The following is a 26,928-nucleotide window of genomic DNA, read 5'->3' as shown; positions in this document are numbered from 1 at the left end:
AATTATCTTTAGTCCAATATACTTCAGTAATATTAGTCATTGTTTAATTTTGGTAATATGTTTTTTGTCCAGGCGCTATTTATTTTCGCCGATAATTGGTACAGTTAACGATACCTACAGGACCAGTTACCGTGATTAAAAAAAACCCTGCTAATTGCACCAAAACATAGTATTTATTTCAATAAAGCCACCAACATCTATTTGTACGGCGGCGTATTAGGGCCACTACAAAGTTTTATTTATCTTGTACGTACAAGTTATTATCTTGTACGTACAAGTAGTATCTTGTACGTACAAGATAGTATCTTGTACGTACAAGTTAGTATCTTGTACGTACAAGTTAGTATCTTGTACGTACAACTTAGTATCTTGTACGTACAAGTTAGTATATCTTGTACGTACAAGTTAGTATCTTGTACGTACAAGTTAGTATCTTGTACGTACAAGTTAGTATCTTGTACGTACAAGATAGTATCTTGTACGTACAAGTTAGTATCTTGTACGTACAAGATAGTATCTTGTACGTACAAGTTAGTATCTTGTACGTACAACTTAGTATCTTGTACGTACAAGTTAGTATCTTGTACGTTCAAACTTAGTATCTTGTACGTACAAGTTAGTATCTTGTACGTACAAGTTAGTATCTTGTACGTACAAGTTAGTATCTTGTACGTACAATTAGTATCTTGTACGTACAACTTAGTATCTTGTACGTACAACTTAGTATCTTGTACGTACAAGATAGTATAATGTTGAAACTCTCGGTATTAAAGGCTGTGGCTGGTTTACTGTCACAATGGCATCGCATGAAGCTATACGTATATTACGTACCCTTTGTTTAAGCCAAAGGGAGAAAAGAATATATGTTGTGGAGTTGTAATGCTGTGATAAGTTTCCGAACACATATATGTAAATGTTTATAACAGAGTTTTTACTATGATCATCATTTGGATAATAATTGATGTTTGTATATATGTCTAATAAACACAAAAACACATATGAAATAATTTGTTTTGCTTTTGTTGTCTGTGCAATCAGTAACTCATTCGAATTAGGGCATAATGCCTAGGATTTTTTTCGGAGGCAGTTAATTATTTTCAATACTACTATTCTGAAGTAAAATAAATGCTCAAACATTTCCAATAATGGCACCATTGTGAAGTATTTAACTTTTATTACTGAAGAAAATTACGAATTTGTTTAATAGATAAAACTTATCATTCATCGGAGATGTATCATATCCATTTATCACTAAATGTATCTTATCTATAAAACAAGCGACTATACAGTTTTCTCGAAAGGAACTATACAGTGTCAGTTTCAAAATAATGCTAGTGACTATACAGTTCAACTCATAATCCGGCAATTTCAAATTACGATTGTGAAAAAGATATTGTTCTCATTAATATATATTTATATTTTTAATATTGTCAAATAAGTTAATAAACCTGTGATCGTGCTTGAAGCAATGCAAAGTAGACCGACTATCTTTAATTACGAAAAATATCAGGCGGGTGACTCAATTCTGCGGTGATGAACAGCAGTTCAACTCAACTTGTATGTTCAAGATACTAAGTTGTACGTACAAGATACTATCTTGTACGTACAATATACTATCTTGTACGTACAAGATACTATAAGTTGTACGTACAAGATAGTAACTTGTACGTACAAGATACTAAGTTATACGTACAAAATACTATCTTGTACGTACAAGATACTAAGTTGTACGTAACAAGATACTAAGTTGTACGAACAAGATACTAACTTGTACGTACAAGATACTATCTGGTACGTACAAGATACTATCTTGTACGTACAAGATACTAAGTTGTACGTACAAGATACTAAGTTATACGTACAAGATACTAAGTTGTACGTACAAGATACTACAGAGTACTATTTACCTAATCTCCCCCTGAGTTCATTGCAGTCCCCACATTCATCTTTGTCAACGGCTCACGAACTGGCCGTCTGTTGACCTAGGGTCACAGAATATAACGTCATGACGATTGTGTGATACAATGCGTCCCCTGTATAGATGACGTCACAGTGATTGTTTTAAATGGCGGACGTCGTATGCAAGTCGTGACTATCTACTTACAAGGTAGTCTAGCGTATCCACAAAGTAATCCATTATTGTTTTGCTTGATATTGAATGATCAAATTATAGTACGTCAGAACTGACAGACTTTTACAGGAAAATTTTATGAAAGGAAACTTACAATATGTATTAAAGAATTTAGTATGCGTCCGAAATACGTTTTTTTCAAGAATCTTTAAATTTCGCTGGGCCGTTTACAGAGGTGAAATTGTGGGAACCGCAATGCACCCTGGAAGAGATTGCTTTTTCCCGTCGATTAGTCCCACCTTCTGGTGATTATGACGCCATAAAAATCACGTCAAATGAAGATTTCATAATCAACGGAAGGTGGGACTAATCGACGGTTAATAGTTCTTTACCCACAAAGTTTTGGGAATTGGAAACCGCCGTATTGAATTGGGGTGGTTCTCTAAAATATTATTTTTCCTATTAAGGATAGCAAAAGTTTTTTACTGGTGAAACTAACCGACTATTAGGTAATCATCAAATTGATATTGCTGCATAATAATGATAAGCCAGTCTCTTTTGAACATCCCCATGTAAATTAGAATCAAATTGATGGAGAATGAGTCAGGTATAATTACAAGAATATATTTGTCACCGTATCGTTATGATATTGTAGGGATGGTTCTACAAATAAACGCTGTTATCTGCAAATTTATGAATTATTTTTGAAATTTATTAACGAATGCACTCACCCCTTTGTGAGCTCTTCATATTACTCTGAAAACGGTTCAGACCTTTTATTGTCATTTGACCTGTAAAATGTATGCAATAAAAACCATAAATGTAGAGAATATTGTTATTATTAAAATGTACGATGTCAATGCAGGTCAATCATGACTGTCACAAGAGTTAAAGTGAATAGTCGGGCAAAGAAAACCAGTCTAAATGCGTTCCTTGGCCTTCCAAAAGTTCTCACATTTTAATACGACGGCCAAGTTCTGCTTACGTTTCCCAGTTCTGACCATTAAAGTAAAGGAAAGTTGAAAGCATTGAAAGCGAGGCTGCGTGGAAATGTAACCACGGACATAGTCAGCCGGGAGGACGTTTTAGGATTACTATACTTTAAATTAATTTCTTCGTACGCAGACAGATTTTGGCGAGAGATTTTTATTTTTCTATTTCATAAGAAATTATACTGGATACATTCACACCATTTTTACCGACTTTAGCCATCCTTGCCCGACTGTTCACTTTAATTTTTGATTGTTGTCCTCCTTTCTTCCATGTGGGAGAACTTTATACATGGTTAGTAATAGCTCAAAGTATACAACAACATAACTATCCACGCTTAAGTACTGTTATAAATGTCACACAAGATACCATCTTTTAAAATGCTACAACAATACTTTGCAGGAACGTAAAGTAACAGGACTTACCTGACATTAATGCTAAAAGCACGAAACACAAACCGTTCCAAGACATGATCGTCTGTATTTTCTTATCTAGATGTCCGCATATAAAGATATAACCAATATAACTGAATACAACTTTGATAAGATAACATGCCCTTCTTTTAGTTCTTTTAGCTTCAATGTACATGTGGATCGTTTCAGTTACGTTTTGTTACGTCACAATACACAATTATACTTTTTAGACCATCATATTGTGTTGTCAAGTTCTCAACAAAAAGTAGATAATACATCAATATTATGAACATGATAACAAAATAAAGAGACCACCCAACTAAATAAGTCTGCAAAAACCACAGTGTTAAATTTTGGTAAAGTTTTGTAATTTATAATCAAAACAGCTAAAATTAGTTAGCTATTGTGTTCTACAATTCAAGGTTAGGTCCTCATATAACACCAGATAGAAACATATAAGTATGGGCCCTTCAGCTTAAACATCAACCAGGGAAGCCATTTTGAAATATCGTGCATTTTCCACAGAAAAAAAAAATCCTAAAATTCTAATGTTTTTTTTTACATATCAAGTATAAAAGTTGATATTTTGAACCTTAATTTGAATCTTGAATCATTGTTATCTAGGAATAATTACCTGTCAGAAAACATTTTTATATTTGAATTTCATGATTAAGCAGCCAATCAGTGAACCGGTCAAACTTCTACCCTGGGCTCAATCTTCTATACATAGGGGACATGTCGGAGGTCTATTTTTAATTTAGGTCTTTTTCCCAAAATGTTTTAAATAACCTTATTGAAGGTAATACATGTTTCTTAACCAAATGTTTGTAAATGTAAAATTAATGTATAACTATTTGACAATTTATAATGTTGTAGAATCCAAAATGTCTTGGTTTACCGTTATTACAAGTCTTATCGCTTTCTGAACAAATATAATCTTCAAAATGATGCAGGGTGATAGAGCAAAATGAATTTAGCTACGATAAATAAGGGAATCTTGTTTGTGTTGTATCATCATCTCAGGCAATTAATTTTCATAGTCTCATGTTATCCTTCATAAACTTTCATATTTTGTTTCGGAAACATAGCGGTTCTTAGTTTTCGGATTTGATTTACAATATAAAAACACATATAGATGTCCTGACGTGATAGTGGTTATTGTAAAGGGTAGATATAGTAATAAAAACAAAACGTAGTTTAAAATTTGTGTTCGCCAGGATAATAAGCTATATTTGACAACATTTGGGTTTTAGCCGTATAAACTATCAAATGTATAGAACAGTTGATGACAAACACTTTTCTCACATCAACAAATTTACAGAATGATAAACAATGTAACAAAAACATCCCATTACATGTAGTAACACTCGGGCCACCGTTATGATAGTTGACGACAACAAAGGCCCTGACTTACTGTTAGCATAAAAGTTAAATATTAGATATTACAGTAATCAGATAGTCACGAACTTTAGTTATAACACAAAATGTCAATCCTTATATAAGTTTTAAAACAATGCGGTTCTGACATCCAGTTATTTACTTCTTAGATTTCGTAAGATGTTATGTCCGGATACATATACTCTCGAAATGTTTCGGTCGTCACCTTAAAAACATAAACAAAATGTGACGTCATTATTTTGCAAGTGAAACTTGCGTCGTTTACACTAAAAATATGACATTACGTTGACTTACACATCACGTCACAACCAATACCTACATGCTAGTCCGCTTAACTTGCGTAAATTATTAGACTTTATTGTTTTTACGAAATATAGTCAACTCGCATTACCTATTAAAACATGAAATCGTAGGACAGATTTGGCCTACGCTACTTCAGTGGCATATTTCTATATAATGCGTCGTGCATGCAATGCCGGAAAAACGTACACATTCCTATTTATTAGGATCAATGTTCCCATTTATGAAATTAAACAACTCTGTTCGATAAAATACTGCCGGGAGTGTTCTATTAAAACACCACGTGTAGTTGAAAAGTAAACCAAATGCCAGCCACTTAGAGTTGTTATAGTGGGATCATGGCCGACATGCACGACATGTTGTCATATTTTAATATTTTCTACTGAAAAACAATCTATGCAAATAATTAAGCGCAATCCTCCGTAATAGTTACCTAGAAAAACAAATTTCTGAAAAACATCTTCTATTGTATCATCCCGAAACACGTCGAAAGGCCCTCCTTCAACAGCAGGATCGATTACGAGGGCATCAAATTCCTTCCCGACCTCAAAATTACCGATCTCATCATCCATGTCTAAAACTGAAAATCATCAACACAAAAAGAAAAAAACAAATTATATAATACATGGGGTGTGGTACGATCATGCGCCAACATTTTACAGACTATTTGACTTTGGAAAATATACACAAATGTCGCAAAATAGTGCTGATGAGACCATGAAGTTTTCTTCGCGGAATTTAATAAAATAATATTATAAATATACTCGCATAAGTAAGTTGATATAAAATTTCGTAAAACAAAATTCCATTAATACCGTTTATCTAATCAATATTCAGTAAAACAAATCACCGCAAACAAATCAAAGTTATCAGTTGCGAAATTACATGTTATCTTTTTTAAATATACCTTCAGCTCCTCCTATTGTAGCCATTTTAAACACTTCCCTGTAGTCGAGTTGCCTGTAGTTTGGACCCTTAAGTATGGCGATGGTATTGGAAGTACAGATGGCTGCCCTCATGGCATTTAAAATGGAAGAACTGTAGCCCCCAGAAATATCTGATAGAGACATTAAAAAAAAGTACAATTTCTTGTAAAAGTAAATTTAAAAAAATCGTTGTTTTAAAATAATTCAGAGGTCCCATTAACCACAAACATGATTATCAAACTTAATCAAATAGTAATTTTAGCGTTTTAAACACTTACCAGTGCCCAAGCCAACACTTATCTTCTCGTCAAGGCACGTCCTTACATCAAGTAAACCGCTACGTATTCTGTTAAATATGAAAATAACTATTCTGTGTCACGATATTTTAATGAATGACATTGAGTTGAATAATAAATGGTCAATATACATGTAGTAGATGTTTGCTGGTGAATTTGAAAGTCTCCAAACTTTTCCATTTTTCGCTAATCAAGTGTAAGAGTGGCATGGTTCTTGTTATGCTGCTTAATATGTACTTTATAGTACTTTAAGAAGTGCATTCTAAATATATAAAAAATAGCAAAAAACCGCAATTATCTGTTAAAATCCTAGATAATGGGTATTCTGCACTTTTCTGTGATGGCATTGGTCTTCATCCATTTAAAACAATTATAATAACCAACTACCAATACCACTGTTGAAGTGACAATGCAAGCTGTATTTTATTGGTTTATCAGACATATCCATTTGTTGCTTTTGTACAATTTCATATATATATGAAGAGTCAGACTATTTTCATAGTATAACAATACGTACGCTATATTAGAATTAGGGCAATGGGAAATGCCGGATTGTTGTAGTCGGATAAGTCTGCGTTCTTCAGCCGTCAGATGTATCCCATGGGCGAGGACTGTCTGTAAAGGTGATAACAACGAAGTGTAGGATAAACTTGTTAACTTGTTAATTTAATCATTGAATTTCAGATTGTATCTCAGAGAAGTGTAAGCTATAATTTCGCTATTTTGTAGACGTTTGTCCCCGACTATTAAACATTTAATAATTCATGCAAAAAATGTATCTAAAATGCCACCTTTGTAAATACCTTTCGTGTTAACAGGCCGGCTTTGCTGTATATGTCAGCGTACGCGTTGTGACCAGGAAAAAGGTTCATAACCATGTCACATTCTTCCGTTGTCTCCGCAAGATGGGTCTTAATGAAATTTGATAAATAATTCAGTTTCATTGTTCAAACAAGTTGAAATTGTTTAATCCAGAGAAGTAATACCAACAATGTTGTTGAAAATAGGATAAAATGTTCAGAGCAGCTCTGACCATTTATCAAGAAATACAAGTTACAAATGCGGTCACATGATAAAGAATCAATAATATCACATAAAAAAAGATAAAGGAAACAAATATAATCATAATGGAAAACACAGTAGAACCTTCGGCGAGCGGAGGCCGAAGACGAAATCTAGCAAGGTAATATAGTTTTAGTCAAAGGGGCACGTTTAACTCAGTATTTCGTAGATAAAATTCATTAAATTTCTTCCTTTAAAAAGATACGAATGGTATTATGAAGTGAACTTCTTGTAGTAATTTCAGACGTAGAGATATACCATTCTTTGATTTTTTCGTTCTTAAGGGGTACAATATAATGTACCTTTAATGAATCGAAACGGTCATATCTATTTCAAAGATTGGAAACAGTTTTGCCATCATTCTTTTAGAGTATGGATCTCATCCGTATAAATACCAAAAACGTTATAAAATGAGAAAATAGTTGTGCCTGTATAAAATGCTAGATCGTACAATACATCAAAAGCTGACTAAAAGGCATAGGTATATAAACTTTTAATAAGGCATTAAAACCGTAAGTTGGAAGGCGAAGGAACGTAGTTTTGCTTTAAATGATATTGGTTGCCGATAGGCCGTCAAACTCAAACAAACACACAAACAAACGCTTATACGTGGTTGTATTACCTGTATATGAAGATTGTGATTTCGGGCAATTTGTCCTAGTTGTTCCATTAGTTCCATCGAGCAATTGCCAGCATACCGTGGTGTGATGCAAGGTTTTATATGTGTGTACTAAAATTCAAGACGACAGAGATTTTAAAAATGCAAACAGTGATGTTAAATATGGCTGTCTATAGCAAATTATTTTTGCTGTGGGGTTTTCATTCCTTCGCAATGACAAAATAGCGATGACGCGTCAATCACTTTTGTAAGGACGCATTTTGTATTATTTTTACTGAAATATTAAAACGGCTTATAATTAACACCTTTGATTATTCAAATGGCATTACTCCAATGTACATAATACGTATACATTGTATGAACAAATATAGATGAAGAACAAGAGGAACAGGACCAAAGTAAAAGAAAAATATACATATGGATGGATTGATATGAATGATTCACACATAGTGAGCTGTATTTGTAACAGAACTTTAAAATTATTTGCGTAAATATTACCATGTATGCATATTATAAAATACAAACCTCTTTCCGTGTAAACTCGTTGATATATCTAGAAAACAAGGAAGCATTTATGTTATTCAAGTGTCACAAATCAAGCATATTTTATATGTAAGGTAGATAGTAGCAATGCAGATTTTTCACTAAGATGTAACTGAAACCAAATGTTTTCGAATAGCACAAACAATATTAAAGGTATATATGACATGTAATGTTACCGTTCGGTTTCCTGTGCTGATGTAACTGTGTCCTCTATATAATAGGTAGCGGAGTTCTGGTCCATGTTTACCTTACCGACGACTGCTCGCTGACCTACGCTTTCTACAACGAGAATATATAAACCAGTTCTACGCTTGGAAATAAAGTACTTGTGCAAAAAGCAGAAACTAGAACAAAGAAAAATATCAACATTTTGATATTTAATTCAGTACCAATCAAGATTGAGAAAATGTTTTGTTATTTTAATGTTATTAACATTTGTGTATGGTGAAAAACAAACCGCATATATACTGTAAATTATCTAATATATACACTCGTTAATAACTCGAATCAATATGACTACAAGGCCCCAATAACTTAAAGCCTTAGCTTGTTTTCATCAAACCAATCAAGTAAACCTCTTAACCTGTAAGTCGACTTATCTCGAAAATATGAATATTTAGAATCACATGTATTACTATGTGGTCTCATTGACGTTACGTTAATCAAAAAATCATTTACCAATACATTTTCAAATTATTTTAAAAAGCTATCTTATTTCTACATGATACGTGTCATTGTTATCACTCACGTATGATGTCACACAGTTCTAACGTAGAATCGGTGAAAATTGTTGCTAGGTAACAAGCTGTTGTTGTTCCGTTCTTGACAACCCGGGACTGCAACGATACCACAGACCATAATGTAAACAAACGACAATCTCAGGTTATAAAATCTGTAAACTAAGGAAAGTGTATTGCATTAATAATCTATATTAAAACTAATTTATATACTTCTGCCCCATCGATATTAACCAAGTAAGTGATATTTAGATATATTATTCTAGTTCAAATCCTTATTTTTTCATTTTCTTGTAACAAAAAAACTCGCTTGCTTTACAACGCATTATGTTTTCTTTGGGCCGGTGTCCCCGACGGAAAACTATAAGTATCACTAGTTATGTCTATTGACTTATATTACGATCAAGTGTTAGAAGAGATGGATAGATATTGCGTAATACATTCCAGAAAACGGAACGATTATCCACTCTGGCACTATTTGACATGGTAAAAACTATCTTACTAACTACTTCTAAAACATACTACCTAAGACCCGAATGACAAATTCCATCGCATATGACCTGTGGATAATCACCATTTGACTGTTAAGTATTTTATTTATGCCTTGGGTGATTTGGCCGTACTTACAACAACTTTTCTGTATTGTGTCCTTGCAAAGTCGACATCAGCAAATTTAGCTTCAGTGGGAATGGTGTACTTTTGAAGCCATGAAAGCATGCCTTCATCCAGACATTTACCGCAGTTTGGATACTGTGATGCATGAATGTGGGTATCGATAAATCCAGGCACCACGAATTTTCTGCAAATCATTAATATAACATACATTGAGATGTTTCAAAACGAGACTTCTCTAACTTATTGCTTTATAATCCAAGATTCTGATCTATCAGTGTTACTTCCCTTTAACCCGTTTGTACGGGTAGAAAGAAATGAAGGGAAGTAACTCTGATATAGCATAATGGCATTAAGGACGCATCAGAGAACAAAACGAGTTGATTGCTGAACGTGATAAGCTAAGATATGAATTTGATGCAATAGAAAATATCATTTTCAATAATATGCTAACTTTAATTGCAAGTTTGTTTCGGGAACCTACTTGGAAATATATAACATGAATATGCGATTATGTTCACAGAAGATTAGCAACTCGGAACAGTCATCAACAAATGTAAGCTGTCCTGTACCAGCTTATTATATTACTTCATGGACACAACAATCCATTTTTTATGCGATATAATTTTGTATACTAACGGCTCTTGCAGATAAATGATATTATCTTCTTCAATATCATGCTTCTTCAATTCTTCAATGATTCGATTGTCATTTTGTTGTAAATATACTATCTACAAAATAAAACATATATGCTAAATGCAACATAAATTGTTATGTTATTTGATTTAAAAACCCACATTGTGAACGCAAAACTATTGCATTCATACGTTTTTGTGTGTAATTTTGCGTTTGAACTCAATAGTTATTTGGTTCTGACGCATTACTATTGCGTTCGCAACTAATAATTGTTTCATTCACACGCAATAGTATTGTGTTCATAGGCTTTAGTATTGCCAGAAAAATATAAACATATATGTATATATATGTTTCTGGTATTGCGTTTACACGAAATAGTATTGCGTTCACACAGTATTCCGTTCACAAACAATAACTTTATCATTTTCATGCCAATTCCCAGTCACCGCGTAAAATCAAATAAAGATGTGTGATATATTAACTGGCATTGATCTACCTTTCGACATGTAAAGCTTTAATTCTCCATTCTTCCTAACATGATTTACGACAGGATGGTGTCCTAATCATTCATTCTAATAAAGGACAGCGTTAACGTCCATCAACCTCATCAAACTGGTCCTTAAATTATAGAGCGGTTATATTTCTTACCTTTCCTGACCTGACACCGATCCAGCAGTCACGTAATATCACTAAGGCTGAGGTTTGTGTTGAATGGATAATGATTCCTTTGATAGCAAACGGTATATGTAATGCATCCTTAAACATGGCTAATACTCTCTTCAATACATGTACACATCACACGTATTTATAGTCTGCAAACATGTAACAGATGTTATATAACTTTTTAATTTATTCATATAAATCATCACCATAAAATATTAAGTACGTGAGTCTGCATATATATATATATAGAGAGAGAGAGAATGTAGAAATTCCGCATTATGCTTCATAGTTTAGTATAAAATTAAAATCTAAATAATATTATGATGATAATACCAGAGCTTCAGTATGGTGGATGATTAGTGCCATAATAACTTTTCGTCTTTTCAACACGCGAAATAGCGAAAAAATGCACGCGAAAAAGCTTTCCTAATCGGTGCTTATCTTAGTATTTATAAAGCTGTTAAATGTGCTTATCTAATTATCTTGTGTCATATTTTGCTAACTATATAGACTGCAATACTAATGTCTGAGGACCAGGTGGTAGATTAACTTTCGTCTAAATGCAGATATCCCCTTTCAATGAAGTTCATTATCATGATAAAAATTTTAATGATAATACCGATTTTGTTTTGATTTTGTAATCTGTATCGAAATATCTAGTAAGGAATACCCATGTGTTTGAATTCCTAACAGCTAATATATTTCAAAACTTACAAGATTTAAATGGCTATCAACGTTCTTCATCAGATCAGCATTAAAATATATTTGTTTTTCGTTTGCATATGTACTATGCATGCCAAAGGGACAATCTGATTGCAACCAGCTTTTCAATACGCTGCGTATTGAAGAGCTGGTTTCAATCAGATTGGTCAAAGGGAAAGAGAAAAAGCATAAAAGCAAGATTTTTCGCCTTTTCAACAGCGGAAATGTACCCAGACGAATTTTCTATCTCTTGCTGCTAGACAAAACCTCCCCCCGTTCAATACTTCCCGAGTTTTACCAGTCTATCGCTGGTTCTTCTGTGTGGCAGCCGAGTTATTGATCTGAGAATGCCTTGGACTGCTTTCTTTAAAATTGCGTTTGCTTTTCTGAGTTGATACAATATACTATGCATCGTATTTCTTGTATCCGATTTGCTACAATTTCCTCCTATATATTTTCTTTTGTCTTGCGTGTTTTCATGGTTGTTGTTATGCCATCACCTAAGTATATTCTCTGGATGGTTTCAGATATACTTTTGATGTTCGATGTGACCACTTAGCATTTGGCTTTGTTGTTGTGTTATATATGCTGTCATTCATTTGCGTGTCAATTCATTTTTTGGTGGCGCGGTGACCGAGTGGTCAATATGTCTCGACATATTACCACAAGCCCTCCACCTCTGGGACGCGAGTTCGAATCCCAAGTGGGGCAGTTGCTAGGTACTGACCGCTGGTCGGTGGTTTTTCTCCAGGTAATCCGGCTTTCCTCCACCAACAAACCTGACATGTCCTTACATGAACCTGGCTGTATATAGGACGTTAAATTAACAAAACCTTCTTTAATTTCAAAGTTATTTTTATTTTTCACTTTAAGGTTTAAGGCTTATTCGAAGTTGTATGGTACAATGTATGTGCATTTTACATAGAAAAAGTAATTTAGAGTGTTCAACATATTTTTTCTCTGCCTCTTTAAGTTTTAAACATTCGATATTTACCGACTTTGGTCAGGTTCGTATTCGCTAAGTTATTAAACAACTAAATTAAAATACAATTATTGATTTTTCATATATATTGAACAGTGTACACGTTTAAAATAGCTCGAAAGTATCCGATCTGTAGGGGTATTACCGATATTAACCACGTGATACGGCTCGGGAGGTTCAATCTACATGGGCATCGCCGATTTCGGTCAGGTTAGGCAGCTCGGTTTTCCAATATTAACCGAAAGTTTGAAACATGGCGTTGACTGCGGCGGTTCTTTCAAACCGTGTGATATTTCATGCGACATTTACCGCTATGCCAATAGTATATTGTTGGTGCTCTCATGGATCCGAACATTATGTGTAAGGATCCATATTCACACATTGTATGTTTTATGAGAGTCTGTGACGGTAAAAATTACAAGAAATACAACTTAAAGATATTCACATTGCCTTAGCTATGTGGATATTTTCTTCTAGTTCTCATATATATTGAACAGTGCTCACAGCGACTGGTTTCTTATGTAGAACCTGGTGATGTTTAAAGTTTATGTATTGGCCTGTGATGTCCATTTTATCTACACTTTCTTAAAGCATAATGATGTTGGTTCCTTCGTTACATGTCAGGTCGACATTATAACTGACACCTAAACCAAGCCTAATTAGTTCCTTGCTGAGTTATTCAAATTATATTATAAACATCATTCCCAATATTGTTTGGATTTATAAAGTCATCAATACATAAGAACGGAACAACATTCATTTTTAAAAATTTTTGGCAAGTTTCATCCCAAACCATACTCAATAATCAATAAAGTACAGTATTTAAACTGCAACGTTAAATACAAGTCGTTATTTTGAAGTCGCAGGTCACAAGAAAAGATAATTAAACGCTGAAATAATGTATCTAATTCATTATTGCCATCTTAACAAATATTGCAAAATCTATTTTCTGTGTCAAACATACACAGTTAATAGGACGTTAAATTGATCGTGTTTTATGTATCTATAAAGGGGGAAATCATCAAACAACCATTTTATTCAATCAGATAATTTTATTTCATCACTTAGTTAATCACAAATTCCAAAGTTATTTGAACATAGTGTAAAACAATACAATAATTAATAGGAATGGTTCGTCATAATGCAAATTAATGAATGCTATTATGGTAATTATTTGACTTCTTGGTGACAATGCTGACATATGTAAAGTATTAGATTTAATGCTTTGGTACTGGAAAAGGTCTTACACCGATCGTACTTACATAACAAATATTTGACATGATAAGATGAAATAAAACCCTCATACATAATGTCTGTTTATAATGTATAAAATGAATCTTTTCAATACTGTTAGATATTTAATCTATGGAAAAAAATCTTAAATGATACAAAATCTTAGTGTACTGCACAGTGTTAATAATCTATTTAAATGTATCTTTTGATATTTCCCAAGGTACTCAATTCCGTAAAATCCCAATTCTTTTGAGCAACTTTTAAAGTGAATAGTTGGTCAAAGAAAACCAGTCTAAAAACGTTCATTACATAAGTCCTTGCATATTAAAACGACGGTCAAGTTCTGTTGATGTTGTCCATTGAAATTATGTAAAATCCCCTCGTATATTTAGTACATCTCTAAAAATAAATTAGCTCTTTAGAAGCGAGGCTTCGTGGAACTAACGACATGGATATAGCCAACTGGGAGGACGTTTTAGGATTCCTGTAATATAAATTAATTTCTTCGCATGTAGAGCTATTTTGACAGATTTTATTTTTCAATTACATAAGAAATGATACTGGATATAGAAACACATTTTAGTCGACTTTAGCCTTTCTTTGTTCGATGGCCCTGCAGGTAGGGCGTTAGAATTGTACCTGTTGCCCCTATTGCATGATCGAAAAGGCGACTAAAGTTATATTAATTAGGATCTTATCATTTCTCTTCGTCTTTAACTGACTTTATCCTTCCTAATGCCTCCCTTGGCACCGCTTTACTTTTGTCCTTTAGTTGAGCGTTGGCCCCTGTGAGGAAGGCTCTGGGGTCTGTCCCCTGGTCGAGACACACCAAATTCTATAAAAATGGTAGTTTCTGCTCCTGCTTAACGTTCAGCGTACAGGGAGTGAGACGACTGGTTCGCCGTTGTCAGTATAACATGACCGGGTGGGAGGTGTTGCTTGGTGTCTTCGGCGGCATGTTTCAGTGATATAGCACTATAAAAAGGGCAACAGTTCCACTATACAAGAAGAAACAACATGATTATACCGCAGTCTCCCAAAACACGCACCTCGCACAACATACACGCAATACACCGCATACATGGGAGGCCGTCCTTATATGACCATAGCTGTTAATAGGACGTTTATTAACAAAACAAACAAACAAACAAACAAACAAATCAAACGAACAAACAATCTTTGCCCGACTATTCACTTTAAATTTATGAAACGGCGACATCATCTTCTTCTATATGACTTGATAACGTAACTTTGAAGCCAAAGTAAATTCTCGTTATATACAAGCAAAATGAAATTACTGAGATATGCATGTAGTGTGTATCAATTGCGTAAGTGTAACACATTGTTATGGCTCTGTATTTTTACAGACACACAAAGCACGAAATAGCATTAAGTACTGTGTACTAATGAACAAAACTACAATGTATTTGTAAGGTGAATTAAAACATTTGATTCCTTGAAGTTGAGGTGTCTGTAGATGCCTTTACGTTGTCCTTTCTGTATTTACGTAATATGACAGCAATGATAAATAGACATACGCCTAAACCGTGACACACGATAACACCATAAAACGAGACCACATAGGAACCAGAGATGTCAACCAGACAGCCTGTAAAATAAATATAAAATATATCAATCAACCTGATTTCTATGTTCACGAAATTGAGCGTTCCTCGGGATATTTTGTACTGTTATCATTTTCAGATTAATTGCATTTTGTAAATATGGCTTTTTATGCCCGTTAAGTAGATAATGCAGATTTTGCTATTAACTATTCAACGCATGAATTTACTAAGGTACTGCTACCATAACTGAACATTTCAATGGTATTACTGAACATTTAAATTGTTTTTTTTAACAACTTTCAATATCCACGTTTAATATTTCTAAAGATTGACTACCTGAAATAGCTCCGGAACACGTACAGCACAGACCAACCAAGGTCATCAATATTCCTACACCGACGGAGTAATTCTCAAGCCCGACTAGCTTCATCGTCGTCATCGACATTGTCGTCACATTTCCGCCCATCGATATCCCAAAACTGCACATAAGGAATACATGTTGGTAGTATGTTGTAGCCTCCAGAAGACAAAAAATGGACAGACAGCTGAGGCTTGTAAACAATGCAGGTATAACCAACACGCTCATGTGAGGAATGTGTTTACACATCCCTGGCAATAGTCTGCCGCTAGTGTTCCCTACATTCATAAAGAAATACAACAGCAAGGCTTCATGCACCGAAAAGGATTTAGTTTTGAGGTATTCCAGCAAATAGATCAAAGTAGAATCATAAGCCGGCAGTGTTAAACACATGGCTAGTATAAATACAATATATGGATGATTACTTGTCAACAATTTTAACTTCTCAATAAAAGAATTTTGGCACTTCGGAATGAAAGACTCTGACCCGCTCGTCTCCGAGTTTCTATTTTCGAATTTGTATATAGTTTGTTGATTATGTTGTGTTTGCTGGTAGATTTCTTCAGTTACCAATAATTCAGATTTTTGAAGTAAACGTGGCCTACACACAGCAAAGAAAACTACCATATTCCCCATCAGTCCTCCAACAATTAGAAGACACCCTCTCCATCCGTACGTCTGAATCAGTGTATCCAACAAGAAAGGAAATACCATAGCACCACAACCGGAACCAGAAGCAACAAACGACAGAGCAACGAATCTCGCCTTCCCCAGTGAAATATTCCCCCACTGACGTCGTTATCGAAACATAGGCGAGAGACAGTCCAAAACCTGCATAAGAAGACAAAGACACATTTAGAAAATACATACTGAATATCAAACTAAAAGAATTCATCCGAAACGAAATTTCCTTTCACCGACAAAGTACGATCTATTTATACAAAAAATAGTAATGTAATGATATTGAGACACTTTTATCAGAGCTACGAGCTGGTCTCTATGGCGACATTATAAACTGAGCTACTAACTGTTATCTTTTGCGACATTACGAGCAGATCTTCAAGCTGGTTTTCTCTTACGACAATTACCATCAGAGGTATGAGTATGTAAAAAAAAAACACACACATTGGACAAAGTATTCTACACTATTTCAATTTTCACTTGAAGGTTGGACTCAAGGAATCTACTTAAAAAATCCGGTTTCATTTGCTAATGAACTTGGGTATCTTAACATCGGTTTTCGCGCAAGAAAAGTATTTTATCTAGACCTACTTTTTCATAAGAAAGCTATCCTACTAGGCCTAGGCATAGATCTAAAAAGCGGTGGGTTTGTTTCAAAAAATGCAAATATTACGGAAAGATTTCTACAATTTTAAAAGCATTTTTATGAACTCTTGTTATTACTGACGTCCGTGACTCTTGTGTATCGTTCGAGTCAGCAATATTGCCTACCGAAGCAAAATAAAATGTGCCATATCCCTGTGTGACGTGTATCGAAACTACGTTAGAACGTCTCAGTTACAAACAAATGACGAAACCTAAACGGCTATAAGAAATACAATATAAAAGTCAATGAATGTTGTTTATCTTGTATCAAGGCTAAAGGCTACTAAAACCTTTCCGTTTCCATAACGTTACACAGAGATCTGAGAATTAGTTACAGATTATATAATCATGGACCCACCAGAAAGCCCTAAGACCGTTTTTAGACGTTTTAGGGCTCTAGATAAAAAGTGATAAAAATCATACTCTTTCAAGAGCAACTCAATTCATAACCCCATGAAATCGACCAAAGCAGGATTCAATCCTTTATTGAACAGGATACGAAAAACACATTACATGATATGAAGCTGCACACAATTGTTCAATTTCATTAATTTAATAGATATTAGTGTTAACGTTTTAAGTGGTCCACTTTCCGCGGATAATTGCAGATGCCTAACTTCTAATGTTATGCAATATCTGTAAAAAAAACATGTCAAAACTATTTATAAGTGATAATAAAATGGAAAAATGGAAGTTGATAAAAGCCTTTTCAAGCTAGTCTTTAGTGGGTTATTTCACAGTTGAGTTTTCGCGATTTCCATTTTAACTCGGCTTTTTCATGTGATGAATTGTATATGACCTAATATGATCATAGACGTACATTATGTTTTATAAATTATTCATTTATTCCATTGATGAAATTTTGCCATTGGCTTAATGAAGATATCATCCTTGCGAACATCGCAGGTTATATGGTATTGTTATTGAACCTACCCGTCACCACGCCAATGGTAGCTATCAAATATGCGATGCTTGTGGCAAAGAAGGACAAAATCAGACCAGCAGAACGCTAATACCCCCGCACATATCCCCATAGCACGAACGCCAAATTTGTTTACAAACTGTCCACACGGGAAACCCTGTAGAAAACGAAAAAAAAAACAAAACATAAAAACTGTACGTGTGTGAATATAACCGGTTATGTTATGTAAGATTTCAAACTGTTGGCAGTGTGGTAATTTTCGTGTTATGTTTCATTAATTTAACTAAGGACATATAATGGTCGGTATGTTCATGGGTGGATTTTTTACTGAGATTTAATGAAATTGGAATAAGCGATAATATCCACATTGCCAATGATTTGACTTTTAACATGTTTTTTGTGTTATCTAATTTCACTTATTTTGTTCGAGCAATGTAAAATAATTTCAGAACTCCAATCATAAAATAAAGATTCTCGGTATTATCAATATTGTTTTGTTATTATTTTAAATTTTAAGTTTTTCAAAGCTATTCTGTATTTGCATATTACAGGCCATCCTCGATAATTCATAAGTAAAACTGAAGGCAGCTCAATAAGAAAAAAAATCTAAACAAATCACAGGCCTGCAAAGACTTCCTTTGAAGACTACAAAGAAACGACACCAAATAACCAAACACAGTGTACCTCTAAGGACTAAAGTACCTGTTCTGTTGTGTTTGTCTCCACTTTTACTATGAGGTAGTCCCATGGGTGGATATAATGTAGCGTCAGTTATAGTAACCCTGGAGTATCGAGGAGGATCATCCATTATATCTGCCCTAGCGAGTAAGTATCGATTATGACGTCATGTGTACGAGCGTTACGTCACACTTTCTACAAAAAGCGACATGAATTTTGGCACCTAAACCCCCACAAAACACTGACGTCACAATAGACATCTACCAGCAAGAGAGGTAACTCTTTAATATGTAAACAAGGAATAAATACGGTTCCAAAGCGTATGTAATCCTTTGATATTTAGATACAGCGCCTGTCGGCGAATACGGTCTCGACAAATATGATAATAAAAAAACCATTGATGTAGGTCCAAATTTTGTTTTGTTTGGTACAACAGGAAGTTTTAATGTAAAGTTTTTTGACCTTTGCATCCAGCACACTGTCAGTACTTTGTTTGATCATAATGGCATATGTCGATGTACTAAAATTACTTAAATTATAATATCACCGCTCCTGATTATATCAGTAAGTTGATTGAATATGGATTAATAAGGTGAAATCAAATAACTAAACTACAAAGTATTTTACAGATGATATACAGATATAGTACGAGTTTAAGTACACAGAAAATATAAATTACTTTAATGATGACATCGTAGGTCCTATTTCTGTCATGAAGTGGATTGAAGATGATAAATGAGTTTAAAATCAAATAACTTAAAAACAAAGTATTTTACAAGACATATACATAATCATTAAGTTTTTGAAATATAATCTGCTTCACACATCACCAAGTTCATCTCCCGACTAACTAGTAATTGGATTTTATTATTAAAGGGAAACAAATAAAAGCTGAACAAGAAACAACAACATTAAAGTGTATGGATTAGAAGGGCTCAAATTGAGGTAATTTCAGTAATATCGATTGTGTTTTTTCAAAGTTTATGTTACTAGGTTAAGCAACTTTTAAACAACATTTAATTATATGTACACGAATTAGAAGTAATGGAACTCGTTTTTAATAACTATTAAATGTATAGAAAATTGCAATTGATTGCCCTAAAAGAGAGCATCCCATAGCTAAAGGTATAAGATATGGATGCTACTATACGTGTTTATGTAGTACTTGAACATAACTATTTATAAAAGTTGATAAAAATGTGGATGCATCGAACTAACGTTATTATTGACTTGTAAAGTGTGGTAGCGTGTAGAGTTTTGGCAAAATAATGCAAAATAATGTACATTTTAGGAAAACAAGTTCACAGACCTTTGCTATAATAAATTTGTCCCCAAATAAAAATGCAGTTAATTATGTTTACTAGTGTCTTTTTTGTCCGGATTCGACTTTACAAAAGCAAACCGCAAACCTCATTGAGTCAGTTTTACCTTGTCATGCTAATGGTAGTTGTAAATTAGCATAAAAAATGGAGTGCGGCGTTTATCAGGAGACGTTTCAGTTGATGTACCAATGTACCTGTTGTCATTGTTTAAAATGTAATCTGAACATCAGTGCGAATACATTTTTTAAAAACAAAAATGTTAAACTTTCAAGATTATTTCAACAAATCTGCACGTTTTTGTCCCACATACAGCGGTTCTGAGTAAAATAACATCGTCCTAATGTCAGTCATAATACATTCTCATGGTCGTTTCCATCCCTTCATATATGCCATACTCTACCAGAGTTGGATATTGTATACGAAGAGGAAAAAAAACCAAGGTGTCGTATTTCTAAAAGTTTCCCCCCCCCCCCCCCCCCCCCCCCCCCAATACACACACTTTGCAACCGAAATTGGCATAAAAACAGGACGATTATAATGTATCTTGCTAATTACATTTATGATTGTGCTAAACTAATTCATTGCTCCTACTATTATCAACCTAAATTATTTGATGTCATCTAATTATAAAAACTACACTTTCAAACGCTAACTTCCAATGGTCAACTGAAAACTTCAAACACTTGGTTTTGAGAAAATTGATAAGAAAATGGAAGCAAAACAATGATTTAATTCATTACCCCTTCCACAATCGCATATTTATATCATGAACAAAAACCAATATCGACAGTGTACTTTAAATTTTTCAACATGATGTCATATTAACAGTTATATAAATGTATAAACTATCATCTGCTCGCCCATTAAACATTGGTTATACTTACGTTGGCCATGGCCCAGTTGTCTTTCTCCCTCGAGAAAAGGTAGCACGACTCTCTGTAGGATTGCCAACCGTCATGGCATCCACTTGCTTCAATGGCTAATGTCAGAAATATTTCATATTTTCAGTTCTTAAACACAAATTATGCAAGAACTGCAGTCATTTACACCAAATGGTGTTATTTTTTTGACGAAAATCAATTTAAATAGCAATTTTAAATGTGATCCACAGCGATATCGTATAGCCGATATTTTTTTCGCAGGGATTATACTTTGAAGATTTCGCGGCACATCGGCATAGTCTCCAAAATTTTATCCCCGAAAAAGAATTACATGATATGACTAAAGACTACATATTATACGATATATGTAGACTTTTGGTCATGTTAGGGTATTGCGACAGTTCTCTTTCATTGGTTTCTCCTTTTTAAGCCAAAACAGCGAAAGTTTTGTTTGACCCGTGAATATAACCTACTATTCGGTAATCATCAAATTGTTATTACTGAATGATAAGTCAGCCTCTTTTGAACATCGACTGGTAAATTAGAAGTGAAAAGCAAAATTAGAGTCGTGGATAACAGCCATCTATAAATCTGGCATAGCCTATTCCGTCTTTGCATATGGCAGAGCAACCTTCCTTTCGGGTAGGTATCCATTTTGACGTTATAAGCTTGTGAGAAAAATCGTTTTCTCTGAAAAATGTACTACTACGCTCGCAAAACTTAACGTCAGAATCAATACCTGCCAGCAAGGGCAGACAATTATGTAATATGCAAATACCACATAATTATTAGAAACTATTGGTTGATATGGTTTATAGGGTTGTTTCGATAAACAAACGCTGTTGTCTGCGTAATTATTCTATTTGCAATGTATTCACCAAGTTAATTACCACTTTGTGATTTACTATATTACTCTAAAAATTTAAAATTAATTAACCTTTGACCTTTGGTGACCTCCATTTTGACATTTTACATATAAATGTATGCAAATGAACATAATTATACTATATTATATAATGTTAATTGCCGAAAACAACGCGTAAAATTAAGAATTATAACTATGATATTATACAGCGTATCTACATGTAGGTCATCCATGACAGACGTAGTAAGTGAACTATCGTTATCCTTCTTTCTTACGATTAGAAGAACTTCATTCATGGTAAGAGTTGCAAATGTATAGCTCAAAGTATGCAACAACATAACTATCCACGCGTAAGAAATATGGCAGATGTTACAGGATACTACTATTTAAAATGCTACAACAAATAGCATATAGAGACATAATAAACCATGACTTACCTGATACTAATGCTAAAAACACGAAGCACAAGCCGTTCATAGACATGATCTTCAGTATTTCCTTATCTAGAAATGTGTCATACAAATGCATAACATAGCTGGAAAGCTTTGATAAGAGAATGTGTGTCCTTCTCATTACTGTTGTGTATTGACAATATATTACAAAAAAAAAAAAAACAGTGTGACATCCCCGGAATATAGACGATATACAAGTTCCCCATCGCGTGACTGTAATTGGTTATTTTTAACTCTCGTTAGTTAATTTTCAACTTTTAATCAGGCAATGTCGGCGCCATTTTAGTGATCATCTTCGATGTTAAAATATTCCTTGCAACTGCTTGAATACTGTATTAACAGTTGTGAGGAATTGTAAATTATGTTTGAAGAAAAAAAAATGACAAAAAATTGTTAATGAATTATCCATATGTAGACAACGTCATTTAATGTTAGATTGAGATGATTGTAAATTTTAAAATGACCATTGCAAATAAATGAATAAAATAACAATAAAATATTAAGAAACTACATTATATATAGTTTGATTTATTTGTTTTTTTTAAATGAATACAAACAACAATTAACTCCAAACACTCGAGCACAATTTTCAGTTGCTATCGCTGTAGTTTGGTGGACGTCATAAGTAAACTTAACCAATTATTTCGTTGTGTTGGTGAGTTCTGAAAAAGAATTTACACCGTTAGGCAGTATAACAAGATGTCCTTTTGGATTTAGCGGTCACTTAAAATTCTCATATATTTCTGTAGCCGAATTTTCTGACTACCAATTAACTAATATAGGCTAAGTCTGAATTTCAACGAACTCAAGGTTTGATCTATTTGATTTAGTTCCACCCCCCCCCCCCCCCCCCCCCATAATGTGTGGTGTGCTTCATGTTCGAGCTGGTGCGATGTTTAATTGTGTAATAAGCGTGTCATATATCGGGTTCCATGTAAATACACTCAAAACTTTTCAGTTTTTTATTCACAGGATAGGCCAAATAGCAGTATAAGCACACAGAAAGCTACAAGACTTAATAGAAATTAAATGACACAATTTTGGAAACTGTTCATCTTTACGCAAAATATTGTGTTCAATAAGCTCAAAGGTAACGATAGATCGAGGAACAATGTTACTCTAGATTACCAGTTCTATCGAGATTCTTTGAAAGCATCATGATTGCTATCCATTATTGCTTTCACAGCCACTAATGTACTAGTGTTAACAAGGATAATGGACCTTGTTAAGGACATGCTATATGTTACCAAAATCTGGCCTGAACAATATATTACAAAAATATTACCATTACCATTATACCAAAAATATTTAATCGTGTTTGCTAGTTTTTATATAAAATCTCCAATGAAATAAAGGTTAGTACATGTATAAGTTGAGCTAGTAATTTACCTTGAAACCTATTGCTATGAAATAACTTAAACTTAGAAGAATCATCAAAAACCATTTTCCAAAGTGATCACAGATCTGCAACTGAAGTACCTATAACATATATGTCTGTCCAACAACAAAAGACAGCAGATGCCACTCACTCTTCCGTCCGGCAAATGAAGTGATTTTGGAGCTCACATGGTTGATCGTTCCAATGGAAATCGTAATGGCCGTACAAACAAAGGCAGTTTTCAATTACGCCATAGTCATCATTATTCGGCTCCCCAGGATACCAGTCAGTGAAAGTAAATCTCTGTTGAGTAGTAGCCCACTCCCACTGGCCTTCTACATGCATGTCTGTTCCACTGGTAAAGTAGCACATGGTATTCTTGTGTGGGTCTACAATATAAACAATAAACATAGAGATGTGGGAATCTTATGAAAAAGATACTTTCACATTTTCCAATCGCAAGTCAAATTGTGATAAATGAAGTTCCAATTTATAGGACACGAAGGAAGCAAAATTTTTCAGACTTGAAAATGTCAGTACAGTACACAGTACAAAACTATTAGAAAATTAGGAAATCTAAACCAGTCTATGACAAATGCAAGACATGATTATCTGAAGGAAGACAAGACATTGTTATGTTGTCTTTGATTACAAGCATTAACAGCAGAGATGACCGGTAAGACACTGAACACGTGCAGTTAATTCAATACACAAAACATCATCTTTGCAAAGATTTCAAACCATACCGAATTGATGAAGTCGTCTGAGTTCAGCTTGCAGAAACTTATTTTCATCAGCATCAGTAATAGACACTAGCTCACTGTGAAATAATTGACAGTTGAACTGAAAATAAAAGGAACGTATTTCAAAGCGCAAGTACTGAGTTTAAGTTCAATAAAATAATATCAATAATGTACGTATTTAAAAAACTCGACATAAAACCAGATTTACAATTACTTTAGTTTATAAACTTTTGTTTTCCCAATTGGATTGGTTAATATAGTATTACTCACGTTGGCCATGGCCCAGTTGTCAGTATCTCTCGAGAAAAAGTAGCATGACTCTCTGTAGGATATCCAGCCGTCGTGACATCCACTTACTTTAGTGGCTGATGTCAGAATTATTTCATTTTTAATTTCTTATATAAAGATTATGAAATAACTACAGTCATTTACACCAACTGGTGTTATTTGTTGACTAACATCATTTCAATCAACAATATTTAATGTTATCTATAGTTATACTACTTAAGCATTTTTCGCAGGGATGATACTTTCGCGATTGCGCGGCTCATTGTCGTGGTCTCCAAAATTTTTTCCGTGAAATAAAATTACCTGATATGGCTAAAGGACTACATATAAATATGATATATATAGTCTTCCAGGTAATTAAATTGGGGTGGTTCTGTAACATTTTATTATTCCTATTAAGAAAATAGCGAATGTTTTGTTTGAGGCGCGAAACTAACCGACTATTCGGTTATCATCAAATTGTTATTGTTGAATAACATCCACATGCAAATTATGATTGAGAAACAAAATTGCTTGTATGGATAAATCATGCATCAATCTTATATAACCAAATTACTAGAATGCTTTTGGTACCATATCGTAATTAGTTTGTAAGAATTGTTCAACAAACAAACGCTGTTATCTGCGAAATTCTTTTTTTTTAATTTATTCCCGAATGCAATCGCCGCTTTGTTAGCTCTTCATATTACTCTGAAAAAAACTTTTAATCCATCGACCTTTCATTGACATGTGAACTGTAAAGATATGAAAATAAAAAAATAAACTAGCAAATATCAACTGTGGAGAAAATTGCAAATCGGTAAATTATTCAACTGTATTACGTCGATTCAGGTCAATTATTACTGTCTCAATACTCAATGTGTTTAATTGTTACCCTTCTTTCTTACATGTGGGAGAACTTTACACATAATAGCTCAAAGTATACAACAACATAACTATCCACGCTTAAGGACTATGATAAATGTCACACAAGATACTACATTTAAAATGCTACAACAATATTTTGCAGGATCGTAAAGTAACATGACTTACCTGATATTAATGCTAAAAACACGAAACACAAACCGTTCTTAGGCATGACCGTCGATATTTTCTTATCTAGATATGTGCACATGAAAATATAACCAACATAGCTGAATACAACTTCGATAAGATAGCATGCCCTTCCTTTAGCTTCATTGTACATGTAGATCATTTCAGGTGTGTTTTTTACGTCAAAATAAACAATTATACTTGTTAGACCATCATATTTTTTGTCAAGTTCTTAACAAAGAGTAGGTAAACCATGGACATTATGACATAATATAGAGGCCAGCAAACTAAATAATTCTACATAGACCACAGTGTTACACAGTTTGGTAAAGTTTACTATGGATATTCTACACATTATGGTGACATTTAGCATTACAATTTTCTTCTTTGATTTTGTTTTCTCTGGAGAGTGTTGTAGGAACTTTCATTGGAAATCGTTTGTTAGGACAATCGTGACAAACTCCTATTTTGATACTGGACGTCAAAAGTGCAACAATAGTCCTGATTTGATATACTATACGGCAGTCCATCAGTACCTCGGACCATATCCGTTATGGTCTTTAACGGTGAAATTTCCCGAAAACACATGGCAAATATGCGAATTAATTAAACTTTCATATCGGAGCTTAAAGATATGATTCGTAAACTATTCAAAAAGGTAGTGAATAATGACGTTAAGCATTTCCTAATGCAGTATCCAACATTATGTCAGAGCAGAGATATATTGCTGGAACAAATAGTAAATTTTTCAAGTGTCGAAAAGTAAGGGCAGTATGATACCCTAGGAACTACTGCGGCGTATTAGGGCCACTATATAATTTTATTTTTCTTGTACGTACAAGTTAGCATCTTGTACGTACAATTTAGTATCTTGTACGTACAAGATAATAACTTGTACGTACAAGATAATAACTTGTACGTACAAGATGATAACT

At 33.8% G+C, this 26,928-nt stretch overlaps 2 protein-coding genes and 1 long non-coding RNA gene across 3 annotated transcripts; all 3 read right to left on the bottom strand.

Annotated features, from left to right (window-relative positions):
• Nucleotides 1-4,906: 4,906 nt before the first annotated feature.
• On the bottom strand, nucleotides 4,907-11,413 carry LOC138322472 (guanine deaminase-like). Its single transcript, XM_069266498.1, has 13 exons — nucleotides 11,252-11,413; nucleotides 10,607-10,698; nucleotides 9,983-10,154; nucleotides 9,367-9,454; nucleotides 8,795-8,897; nucleotides 8,601-8,628; nucleotides 8,079-8,186; nucleotides 7,198-7,305; nucleotides 6,912-7,009; nucleotides 6,377-6,444; nucleotides 6,080-6,229; nucleotides 5,606-5,752; nucleotides 4,907-5,077 (listed from the first exon to the last, which is right to left on the bottom strand). Exons 1-13 carry the CDS (start codon nucleotides 11,366-11,368, stop codon nucleotides 5,007-5,009), a joined length of 1,350 nt encoding a protein of 449 aa, XP_069122599.1. The 5' UTR covers nucleotides 11,369-11,413; the 3' UTR covers nucleotides 4,907-5,006.
• Nucleotides 11,414-14,027: 2,614 nt separating this feature from the next.
• Nucleotides 14,028-18,438, bottom strand: LOC138321274 (uncharacterized). Its single transcript, XR_011208307.1, has 3 exons — nucleotides 18,366-18,438; nucleotides 16,085-16,937; nucleotides 14,028-15,792 (listed from the first exon to the last, which is right to left on the bottom strand). It is a non-coding gene; the product is annotated as an uncharacterized lncRNA (long non-coding RNA).
• A 4,982-nt stretch (nucleotides 18,439-23,420) lies between these two features.
• LOC138322471 (perlucin-like) lies at nucleotides 23,421-26,510 on the bottom strand. Its single transcript, XM_069266497.1, has 4 exons — nucleotides 25,994-26,510; nucleotides 24,944-25,038; nucleotides 24,677-24,773; nucleotides 23,421-24,319 (listed from the first exon to the last, which is right to left on the bottom strand). The coding sequence occupies exons 1-4, from the start codon at nucleotides 26,154-26,156 to the stop codon at nucleotides 24,078-24,080; spliced, it is 597 nt and encodes a 198-aa protein (XP_069122598.1). The 5' UTR covers nucleotides 26,157-26,510; the 3' UTR covers nucleotides 23,421-24,077.
• Between the last annotated feature and the right edge of the window lie 418 nt (nucleotides 26,511-26,928).

The sequence above is a fragment of the Argopecten irradians genome, chromosome 4, assembly GCF_041381155.1.
Source record: "Argopecten irradians isolate NY chromosome 4, Ai_NY, whole genome shotgun sequence".
Classification (NCBI taxonomy): Eukaryota; Metazoa; Mollusca; class Bivalvia; order Pectinida; family Pectinidae; genus Argopecten; species Argopecten irradians.
The sequence above is the reverse complement of the archived record's forward strand: the minus strand, read 5'-3'. Positions and strand labels throughout refer to the sequence as shown.

Excerpts from the sequence above, each read along its gene's own strand:
- LOC138322471 (XM_069266497.1), bottom strand. The coding sequence starts at position 26,156 with ATGATCTACATGTACAATGAAGCTAAAGGAAGGGCATGCTATCTTATC. Across the intron at positions 25,039-25,993 it reads GTTTTTAGCATTAATATCAG|CCACTAAAGTAAGTGGATGT; the intron begins GTAAGTCATGTT and ends TTCTGACATCAG. Across the intron at positions 24,774-24,943 it reads ACAACTGGGCCATGGCCAAC|TTCAACTGTCAATTATTTCA; the intron begins GTGAGTAATACT and ends TTTTATTTTCAG.
- LOC138322472 (XM_069266498.1), bottom strand. The coding sequence starts at position 11,368 with ATGTTTAAGGATGCATTACATATACCGTTTGCTATCAAAGGAATCATT. Across the intron at positions 8,187-8,600 it reads ACGAGTTTACACGGAAAGAG|TACACACATATAAAACCTTG; the intron begins GTTTGTATTTTA and ends CTTGAATTTTAG. Across the intron at positions 7,306-8,078 it reads ATCACAATCTTCATATACAG|ACCCATCTTGCGGAGACAAC; the intron begins GTAATACAACCA and ends AATTTCATTAAG.